General features: G+C 38.0%; 1 protein-coding gene across 1 annotated transcript; it reads left to right on the forward strand.

The window, feature by feature from the left end:
• Positions 1–218: 218 nt before the first annotated feature.
• Positions 219–4,697, forward strand: ZC3H12B (zinc finger CCCH-type containing 12B). Its single transcript, XM_010087306.1, has 5 exons — positions 219–829; positions 1,393–1,532; positions 2,295–2,529; positions 2,612–2,718; positions 3,274–4,697. The coding sequence occupies exons 1-5, from the start codon at positions 219–221 to the stop codon at positions 4,695–4,697; spliced, it is 2,517 nt and encodes an 838-aa protein (XP_010085608.1).
• The last annotated feature ends 6,992 nt before the right edge of the window (positions 4,698–11,689 follow it).

Below are 11,689 nucleotides of genomic sequence, written 5' to 3' on the forward strand. Positions count from 1 at the left end.
TATTTCGCAGAATTTGTCAAAAGCTAACTTGTTTTGGGGTTTTTTTTTTTGAAGGAACTTCATGTTGGTGTTGTTTATGCCAGAACATAGTAAGCAAGGAAGAATAACTCCAGCCTCGTGTAAACTTTTAATCGACCAATACGATGCAACTGAGTATGAATTACAGGTGGCTTTGGAAATGAAAGAGAACTGAGCTCTCCAGGTGGAAGCTGAACGTGATGACGGCCTGGTCTATGGTAGGGAAGCTGAAAATGGAGAAGAGGCACTCTAGAGAAGACAGAAACGTGGAACAAGATGCTGGGGAATGCAGTGCAGAATCTGAGGAATGGACAAGCTCAGAAAGTGAAGCTGAGCAACCATACTTCAGAAGCAGCTGTGGCAATATTCAGTGGAGAGGAAAGGAGGTGTCCACTAAAGCCCATCGGCCACTTTGTCGGTCCCCGTGTTTGGATCGCCCAAGTTTTTCACAGAGCAGTATCACACAAGACTTGAAGCTAGACGAATGCAAAACAAATTTGGACAAGGAATACCAAGCTAAAATGGATTTTGCTTTAAAGCTTGGGTATGCAGGAGATCAGATCCAGGCTGTACTGAATAAACTGGGAGCAGATGCACTCATCAATGATGTCCTGGCAGAGCTTGTGAGACTTGGCAACAAAAGTGAATCAGAGGGACAAAGCAGTGCCAGCAGTTCCACGAGTACTCTGGTGCCAAGGGGCCCTTGCCCAAAGGAAATAGCAAGCCCTGAATTGTCCCTTGAAGATGAAGTTGTGGATAACAGTGATAACTTGAGGCCAATTGTCATTGATGGAAGCAACGTGGCTATGAGGCGAGTATCCCTGTCACAACATTTGCAAAGCATAAATCACTAAAATATTTATGAGAAAAATCAATATTGATGGCAAAGTCATTTTAAGTCATGTAGTATGTGTACACTGATAATACATCTTTTTTATGGACTCTTGAGTCCAGTCTTTTAATTACGCTGTTACTCCTTTATATGTAACCTGTATTTCCATTCCCTTCCCCCCTTCTCAAACCAAGTTCTCCCCTCAGATCTTTTTTTCTAGCAATCTAGCTGTAATGTGCTTCTGTATGGATGGCTTTAACTTTTTAGTGAAATTCCATAATTTCTAGAGTTTTAAGTAGCAGTGTTGCTGTAATCTGATGGTTGAATAGCTCTGGACAACTGTCTTTTTCCAGTTATGTAAGCTGGTCTAATGAAAAGATTCACCTGTCTCTACAGATTTGTTTCACTTATATCCTTAGACTATGGCAGCTTTAGAAGGAAAAACAAAACAAAAAACAACCGAAAACCACCACAATAACAAAAAACAACCCCAAATGTAACTTCTGTTCTTGCTGTTTCTAAAACCTTTGCATGTCTTTCAGCCATGGGAATAAAGAAGGATTTTCCTGTCGGGGAATTCAACTAGCTGTTGACTGGTTTCTGGAAAAAGGACATAAAGATATCACTGTGTTTGTACCTGCATGGAGAAAAGAACAGTCTCGACCTGATGCACCAATTACGGGTAACAGATCAAGATTTTCTTTAATTCCTGGGTTAAAAAGAAAAAAAAAAAAAGTATTGCCTTTAGACACAACCATGTCATCTTTCTGATGTGTACTACGTACTGGACTGTGGAGGTGACATTGCATGATGATGCTGCACTCAACTGTTCCTTTGAAAACCACGCCAGTCTCACTGGTGAGGGAACATGCATTTAAGTATCCTCACCTATAAGCAGTGCTGGTTTTTTGTAACATTACTGGATCGTTTCAACACTTTTGAGAAGCAGTAGTCATAATTTTCCCATTAGCAAACATTGTTAAGCATATAGGAACTGATTCTCAATTGCTGGGTGAGTATAAAATATTAGTATCAGGCCAGGGACTCATTTAGTAGGATTATCTTGAATGCTGAAGAAGTAGCATGTGTTTTTACGCACAGAAAGTACTTGTACGTTTAACTCTAGGATAACAAGAAGGCTATTGTAATACAGAAACAACGGAGTTCTTGGCATGTTCAGGAAGATTGAGTAAAGGTACACTGTTGTTTACAGAGGACTAGAGGGGTTATGAAGCTTAAATATTGAGCATTTACCCAGTTCTTTGAAACCTCAGAAATAAAATGTCAGTCTGTATCTACATATTTTATAATGATAATGGGGACTGTATGTGAACATAATTATAAGACACTGTCAGAAAAGAGGGCAAGAAGTTTTGTATTTCAAAGGCTACATTTCTTTCTTTTAAAACTTTTTTAAAAGCTGCTCAATAAAATTATTTTACAGATCAAGAAATATTACGTAAATTGGAGAAAGAAAAAATTCTTGTTTTCACCCCATCTCGAAGAGTTCAGGGAAGAAGAGTAGTTTGCTATGATGATCGATTCATAGTAAAACTTGCTTTCGACTCAGATGGCATCATTGTGTCAAATGACAACTATCGGGATCTTCAAAATGAAAAACCGGAATGGAAGAAGTTCATAGAGGAGCGGCTGCTAATGTATTCTTTTGTGAATGACAAGTATGCTTTTTTCTTCAAAAGTAAGAGAATTTGCTAAATCTTATTAAAAACTAAAATTTGCATTTAATTTCTTTCCCCTTAGATTTATGCCTCCTGATGATCCTTTAGGACGCCATGGTCCAAGCCTTGAAAATTTCTTAAGAAAAAGGCCAGTTATTCCTGAACATAAGAAACAACCGTGTCCTTATGGTAAGTGCCTAAGTCAGACTGATTTGTTGTATTCAAAGGTAGGTGAAGCAAGCAATTAATTTAACATCTTGTCATTACTGGGAAAAAAAAAAAGCCATTTTTTTGTTTTGCCATCCAAGCATTGTATCAGTTTTTACACTCTTTGTACACATATTAATAAAAACAATGTAGCAGAAGATTAGGGATCACCAGATACATCTTGTGGATAACACATTTTTTTGCTATTTTCTTCTGGTTTGTATTCAAGGAAGGAGATTGGTAACTATACAAACTGTGGTGCAGCTGTTTTGGTTTTTATAGCATTATGTTGTCAGTATTGAAATCATGAACCAGTAGGAAGAAAAGTGATGTGTCCTGCCCTCGATGCAGGGATATACACGGATAGTTAGAAGAGTCTGTGACCACTTATATCTACAATATATATAATGATTTCTTAGGTGGTTAATATGTAAATATTACTATTGAGTAGTGGTGAAAGATGTAAAGAAAAAAGATAGCAACTAGTGGTATTGATTAGTTTTTGGTTTATTTAACCTGAAAACACTTTTCTTCCAGGTAAAAAGTGCACCTATGGGCACAAATGTAAATATTACCACCCAGAACGGGCAAACCAGCCTCAAAGGTCAGTAGCGGATGAGCTTCGAATAAGTGCCAAATTATCTGCAGTGAAAACTATGAGTGAGGGAGCCTTGGCCAAATGTGGCACAGGGCCACCCAGCTCCAAAGGAGAGATCAGTTCTGAGGTGAAACGCATTGCCCCAAAACGTCAGTCAGATCCAAGCATTAGATCAGTAGCTGTGGAGCCTGAGGAAAAGTTATCAGTAGCCCGGAAGTCCGAGGCCAGCTCTGTCCCGTCTCTGGTTTCTGCATTAAGTGTACCAACGCTCCCTCCACCAAAAAGCCATGCAGCTGGTGCATTAAACACTCGTTCTGCAAGCAGTCCGGTGCCAGGTTCCTCACAGTTCATGCATCAGAAATCCTCACTGGAGCATATGTCCAGTGTGCAATATCCTCCTATTCTAGTCACCAATAGCCATGGCACTTCAGTTAGCTATAACGACCAGTACCCCAAATACGAGTCATTGGGGGACCATGGCTATTACTCCTTACTTAGTGATTTCTCCAACTTGAGCCTAAGTAGTATTCGTAACACAGATTATTACAGGGCTGATCTGGACCAGGGGATGTATTCTAGAAACTCGAGCCCCTGTCCTGACAATTGCTTAAGCCATACAAGTAATGATTCTTATTCCTCTTACAATGACTTATATCTGGGTGTAGCAGATGCCAGTCCAGAAGAAGACAATGTGAAGATCCACAGACTGCCATCGCAAAATCGTCTTCAGCCTTTTTCCCATGGTTACCATGAAGCCTTAAATAGAGTTCAAAGTTACGGAACTGAAGAGCCTAAGCAATCCCTTCGCAAACAGTCAGTTTCCCACTTAGGCCTACATGCCCAGCATCCGGTTGTTGGAGCACGGTCCAGTTGTCCAGGAGAGTACCCTGTGCCTCAAACCGTTCATCCATCAACTGCACAACCAAGCCGCGCCTTGGTCATGACAAGAATGGACAGCATTTCTGACTCACGGCTTTATGAAAGTAACCCGACGAGACAGAGAAGACCACCTCTCTGTCGAGAGCAGCATGCTAGCTGGGATCCATTACCATGTGCATCCGACTCTTACACGTACCACTCGTATCCACTGAAAAACAACCTCATGCAGCCATGTTATGAACCTGTCATGGTAAGAAGCATGCCCGAGAAGATGGAGCAACTCTGGAGGAATCCCTGGATTGGGATATGTGGTGAGCCACAGGAACCACATATCATCCCAGAACATCAGTATCAAACGTATAAGAACCTCTGCAATATCTTCCCTCCGAGCATTGTCCTTTCTGTGATGGAAAAGAATCCCCACATGACAGATGCACAACAGCTAGCAGCTATGATTGTTGCCAAATTAAGAACAGGACGTTAAATCATTACAGTCTCTTTTGGATAAATTAAACTGTATGGCATATAGGACCTGGAGGAAAACTTAAATGAAGAAGAAAGGGGCCAATCTATTGTAAATATTTTCTACTAAGACAGTATAAATTCTGTACACAGTAGCAATCATATATATGCCGAGGCACTATGTAGGAGTTGATTGTATTGTAAATTTTAAGATTTTAAATATAGGGATTTTTAATAGTATTTTACAGGAAATGCATACCTTGCTGCATGGATAACTCATTAAGAACTACAATGTCACGTTCAGTGTCTCAAAGCTGTTACTACAAAATTATTGTTAGCAATTATACTGCATGTATTAGTGTACACTTTAAATTTGCTTATAAATACCTAATTGGCATTTAAAAGGATGCTCTGTACACACCCAGATGACTTCTAGGGTTTCAGCTTTTCATTTGACACTGCTTACTGGCATATTAAATATCGAAGAAAAAGCAAACTTGACAAAAACTAAAATATTCAAGTTGTAGAAGGAAAAACTGATTTCAGCTTTTGAATGCCTATATTGTTTTTGATACTTAAATTTCAGAAATGTTCCCCAAGAGTTTGAGCATCTATTACATTGTCCAATACGATGGCTCAATCCAACAGAAGCCAAATACTTTATTAAATTAGGACCAAAACATTAAGGAATGTGAATGAGTGAGTGCCCTTCAATAAACTAGAAGTTTAACTGTAGCTTCTCTCTTCGGAATCGCCTCTCAGCTGTGCAGTAAGCAGCCGGTGGCCCCGATGACCAGACAAGCTGTAAGCAAATGGTCAGTTGTACGTAAATTGGATTACTCAACCTGAAGTAGCATAAAGTGGATGTTAACATGGAAGTCCATCCGTCACTACAGCCCTTCCTCTAGGGGCAAGGATGGTGTTTGAGTGAGCCCAACGTTCCAGGTGGCTGTACAGGATCAACTTGAGAAGGGGGTTCCTGAAGAGAGATACTGCAGTTTGAGTTTGGGGCAAAGCTGGCCTGGTTTTTGCTCTTCAGATCCATGCAAAGGTGTGCATTTGCCTCATGAAGGCTTTTAGAGTTCCTGTTTCAACAGGTGAGATAACTTTGTGTGGCATTGTTTGCGCAACTGGTATCTTGCTCAGGGTGGGAACGTTTGTAGCTAAATGTCTCCAGAAGAGGCGTTTATTGTTTTTTAAGCTGCACTGACTGGACGCCCTCTTTTGAATCCATTGTATATTTCAACATTTCGAACCATGACTAACTCGATACCTCTTGAGCTAGGACTTGACTTCTACTGTAGTTTTTTTCATGAAAGTTGAGAAGGCCGGGTTTATGGCCTTTTGTTTCTTCATGAGAAGGTGTGACACTGCCTAAATGTTTCTTACTGTGAAACACACGGAACGTGAGGCTGCAGTCAGGGTTGTTTCTGGTGTTTTGATAATGGCTTGCATGCTGCTTTCTAGTTATCCGTTTGTCTGAGAAACAAAGTTTTATAATTTCCTCCACTTGTGTTATTGTAATGGTTGGTTTGATTCTAAATATCTCGTGGGCTCTTTCTCATATGCAAAATATGTTCCTGTCATATTAAATAGAACTCCCAAACCAACAGCACGGCACAATTACAGGTGCAACTGCAGTTAGCTTACTGATATTTGATAACCATATCATTTCACACAAGATAAACACTCGTGTGTTGATACAGGTAACACATATAATGACCATGTCATTACGTATTTAAAATTAGTTAACTTGAAGGTGATTCTGTATTTACAGTTGGTGTATAAAAGTAACTTAAGTTTTAATTAGTTGGTTATTGTCTCTGTTAATGGGGAAAAAAAAAATCTTCAGACATTTATAATAGTTGGGGAAAACAGATTTAACTCTTGACCAGTTTTCAAAAACATTTCTTAACTAACCAGCATTTTATATTTTTAATTTGCAATTAATTCTTACTCTCTTCTCTTGCATGGTATAAGCAGCTGAGAGCAATGCCTCAAATAACCAGAAATGACCTTTTGTTTGTTGATACAAATTGTATCTCTTTTTCTTGATTGTATAAAAACTGTGTATAAAAAATAAAATAATCTCTAGATTAACTTCAGTATTACATTTTCACCACAATGTTTGTGACACCGTGTGTCACAGTGAAGTAGCCCATGAGTAATTATGGATCTTTTTTATTTCAAATGGGCACTTGTAGTTTATAGACAAACACGGACAACTTTTCAAACCAGTTTGTTATGTGCACAGATACTGTGTGTACACCTCAAAGCATTACATAATTATCTTCAGTCTATTTATTAAGCAGATACATTCTTGCACTAAACTTTATGTAAAAATGTTGCTGTTAACTCATTTGCATGTGTTTAAGGTGTAACAATATAACTGCTATAGACCCTGCTTTAATCTTAATGGATTAATTTATAAATTATTTCAGTATAAAATGAAGTTTATTGTGCACTCATGTTTTCCATCTTGCATGGAATTAAATACTTGTATGTAGAAAAATGTTTGTTCCCTTTTTCTCCAGTTCTAAAGATAAGCTATTTTAAGAGAGGTTTAGTAGGTGTCTTTGATGTTTTCTAATGTGGAAAACTGAGCAGAAATTTCTGTATGAAGTGTTGGGTGGTTTATGGAGATACTAATTTTTGTAGGATCTGTCTAGTCATTTTAATTTTCATTAACTTTTGTCTTACTGACAGAATAATTCCTTTTTAAACAATGGGAATGCTATGCCAATACAAACTCCGTGTACAATTTACCTAAGGCACTTTGAGGGCAAATTGTCTTTTTCGATGAAGCTATTAGCATTGATCTTGCACAGACTTATAGAACGGGCAGTGGAGCCTTGTGGAAATAATTTGCAATTTTTGTGCTTGTTTAGTCCTCTTTAAAGGTAAGAAAACTTTTGTATGTGATGTAGTCTCTCCTAATCAACTACTTTAATTAGTCATCCGCATCTGTTGTCAGGTATGTTTACAAGCCAATTCAAAACACTGACACGTTCATTAATCTTCAGCGCATAAACTTAGATTTCTTCTTACGTGGAAGAGTTGATCTTACTAACACCTGATCATAACTGTCTATATTGTAAATATAAGACTTTGTATAAATGCTCTTTTTGAGAGCATGGTATTTAAATGTTTTTAAAACTGTAAGAGAACAGTTCTAGAAACTATATTTTAATAAAATCCATGAAATTACAATTCTAGATGAGAAAAAAAGAAGTGGGAAGGTATAATCCTGGCCTACTGCAATCCGCAAGACTTAAGCAGTTGACTTCAGTGCTTTACTGGGGCCAGAGCGTTCTCTGGGAATTCTTATTTACTGATTGTGCACCTTTAGCTGTATTACTTTCACAAAATTAGTCACTTAAGAGTGTATAACCTTAAATTCATTAATCCAAAATCAAATGCTTTATGGTATGTCAGTCTAAGTTATTGAATATTTTTTGTGAGAATTCCATGTCAGTACTATATTAAACTGTACATACAGATGATTTCACTGCTGTTAATCCTGGTGTTGTCATGTTGAGCTAAAGTAGGTGGCTTTATTCATTTGTAGAATTAAACATTACTGTTTAATTGTTGTAAATTTTATAAAGCTCTTTGGGTTTTTTTTTTGGTTGACCCAAATATTATGTAAGTCTTAATGACAAAAATGAGTGAAAATGGATGTTAAACCAGTATGTGGTATTCCTAAATCTCTGTAGTAATAAGCACGCACTGCTCCAGTTGCTGCTGCTGCATGTAATTCATTCCCTAGCATGAGTCTGTTTAGCTTTTGTAAAAATGCTTTAACTGGAAACTTAAAAACAGAAGGTGTGGGTATGGTTGCTTAGAACAAGTAGAAGGATCCGCATTAAAAAAAAACCCAACCAAACAAACCCAAAACATCTACATAGGTGAGTTCCGCCCACCTACCTTTAATGCCAGTTTGCCTTAAGTCATGAATTTTGGCATTTCAAAATTTTTGATGATAAAGTGAGAAGATGCAAAGAATCTGTCCAAATAATTCAGTTAGAAATACTGGTGACACACATGTACACCTGCAGTGTATAGCAAACCACACGCAGGAACATCTCAAGGGATATATTTTGACTACAGTAATTTTTAAACTTCCATGCTTAAAGGCAAGGAATACACATCATTTCTGGGAGACTTTGCTCCATGGAGTTGAAATATTGCTTTATCTTGACTTGCCAGAAGTCAGAAGTTCACCTGAAACACAAGTACTACAAGACTCAGAGCAGCCAGATCATCACATCTGTCACGATTATTTCTAGGGCAAGTGTTCAGCTTTAATACTCCTTTTATGTACCCACAGCTTGTCTCTGCAACAGAGCCCTTATTAACTGTATTTCTTGCAATATTTCAACTGGAAAAATACACGTGCACTGCCACTTAAATTATTCTCATGCCAGTGTTTGGTTAGCCTTTTGAAGAGCCATTGTACAGTAGCTATGATTTTGATCTGTGGTATTTAAAGTTTGTAAACGTATTAAAAGAATCGAGAGAAGAATCTAACAAATATAGGTTATTACCTGTCCCCTGCCCCTGCTCTGTGTAAAAGGTTTGCACAATTATTTAATAATATGAAACATGTTATACTTTATATATATATATAAATTGCTTATTTAATAAAACTGAGAGCCATTGTATTATTTGTTTCTAGCTTTTTGTTTTGTAACCCTCTTTAGGCAAGAGCCCTAAAAAAGCTGTTTTGTCCAAAAAGCAGCTCTTCCACTGTCTTGTCAGAATAACATCCTTTGTCAGTCTCTATATTAAAAATTTTCTTTTGCTATTTAAACATTGATCATTTCCTTTACTCTGAGGGAGGTGATACAGTGTCAACTTACTACTATTGCTTTGACTCAAACTGCTTTAAGTTGGAGGGGGAAAGAAAGGAAAATGATACACAAAGATCACCTCGGTCTGGATTTGCCTGAACCTCTCACACTGGCCGGGAACCAGGTGCTTCAGAAGACAGCACAAGCCTGCTCAAAACCAAGAAAATACCTGTATTACAAAGTTGCCTGTTCCGAATCCCAGGCCCTTTTTGCTTAACTTGCATCCTCAAGTACTCCACTCCTGAAAACAAGTACCACTTAGATTCTATAGGATATTCTTACTGTTCCTGTTTTCTCAACAAAACTGTAACCCCTGGGTAGAGCTGAAGTCCTTCTCAGAGTAGCTGCCTTTGGGAATGAGAATACAATATTAAAGACTTGAATAGCCAGGAAGAAGTTATCTGAGGTTCCAGTACTCTGTCCAATTACTTACACTGAAAAGAAAATCAAGAAGCGGCAAAAGCCAGAAGGGCTCACAGGCCACAGAAACAGTAGCCCCAGGCCTTAACTTCCTCAGCAATTCCTATTCCATGTAGTCCCAGCTTCTATCTCCGTTCCTTTCTGTAGCTTCCCTTTGGAGATGTTTTTTCAGACAGTAAAAATCTGTCTGGAGAGATTAATTTACAGGGAGAAAGTCTCAAGAAGTCCTGCCCCAGGCAAAGGAAAAATCAAGTAATTTAGGAATACATCAACATTGCCTTCCCCATCCCCACTCAGAATATGCTTCTAGCAAAGATAATAATTGGCACATTGAAAACAAATTTTACCCAGTAAACTTTTACCAAAGGGGAAAAAAAATTATATGTAGCACAGCATTTTGCCAGCATCACCCTCTCCTTTCTGTTATCTTTGCATTGACAGACCTCAGAAGTACCAAATACAATAATTTAAGCAATTTCATACTCTACTAAATGCAGTAATAAAAGAAAAAACCCTCTTCACTCAAAATTTCCTAAATAAGCTTGAGGAACTGATGGGTAAAAGAAGAAATTTCTAAAAATACTGGATAGGGGAAGGGCTTACATGAAAAATCCCTCCTAACAGAAAGAGAAGTTCTCTTTTGCATTAGCACTTCTTGTTTTTTAGAGAAGGAAACATACAATCTGCCTTCCATTTTAAACAACTTTTGGCTGCCTGGTAAAGAGTAACCACAGTAAAACAGGATAACAAAAAATTAGAACAAAGAAGTAATACTTAGATGATGGACATTTAGCTAAGCCTTTACTTGAGAGCCAGCTCAAAGCATCCATGAAGCTGCTGTTCTAACTTGCAAGTCAATCCTATCCCATGTACTGCTAAAGCTGTACGTCCCTTTCAGTATCTACACAACATCAGCACATGTCAGCAGTAGCTCTAAAGAACTAAAAAGATTCCATTTCATAATGCTGCACTGACATGTTTCTGTTTAGTTTGTAAATACTGCAGATTATTAGACTGACTCAGAGAAGGGCTCTGTCTCACCCTGTAGCAGATACACTCCAGCAAATTCTTACTGAGGAGTCCTGCAATAAATATATGCCTAAACGCCACATATTTTTTGACAGGTAATTGCAAAAGCCTCCAAGTTCTGAGAACCTTTAATACAGATTACTGAATTTAGGAAAAAGTAGCTGGAAATCCTTTTTCTCAACAACTTTCCAACAAGGTACTCGAGTCCACGTCTGCAGTAATCACACCAGCTCTCAGAAAAGACCACAGTATTAGTTATCAACCTCAGAAAAATCATGAATAGAAACGACATCAAGCACAAAACTTGAATTAAAAAGAGATAGTAGTGGCCTGAAGACTATCACTTGAAAAAAAACAGTGAGGAAAATTTCAAAGATATTTAAGCACTACAGTGCATTCAGCCGTCCTCTAACTAGGCTCAATCCCTGAAGCTTCATGTGAAATCCTAGCTAGATGGAAACTGTAGCACAAGCTTATCCTGGCAAAATCATGCAAACTCATACAGGACAATATTAGTGTCACTGAAATAGGAAGGGCTCAACAGTCTGGCTAACAAGGACCAGCAGACACTTTCTAGAATACCTGAGTGGAAAAGGAAAAACAGGATCCAGAAAGAAGGTTTGCCTTCAGTCGGTTGTATTTATTAACCATGAAAAAAATGAAAGAACACTGAAGGATTTCAAAGTACTCTGACATGATAGTGGTTAAGCAA

Source organism: Pterocles gutturalis, unplaced genomic scaffold (assembly GCF_000699245.1).
Source record: "Pterocles gutturalis isolate BGI_N339 unplaced genomic scaffold, ASM69924v1 scaffold50061, whole genome shotgun sequence".
In the NCBI taxonomy this organism is placed as follows: Eukaryota; Metazoa; Chordata; class Aves; order Pterocliformes; family Pteroclidae; genus Pterocles; species Pterocles gutturalis.

Excerpts from the sequence above, each read along its gene's own strand:
- ZC3H12B (XM_010087306.1), top strand. The coding sequence starts at position 219 with ATGACGGCCTGGTCTATGGTAGGGAAGCTGAAAATGGAGAAGAGGCAC. Across the intron at positions 1,533-2,294 it reads ACCTGATGCACCAATTACGG|ATCAAGAAATATTACGTAAA; the intron begins GTAACAGATCAA and ends ATTATTTTACAG. Across the intron at positions 2,530-2,611 it reads TATTCTTTTGTGAATGACAA|ATTTATGCCTCCTGATGATC; the intron begins GTATGCTTTTTT and ends CTTTCCCCTTAG.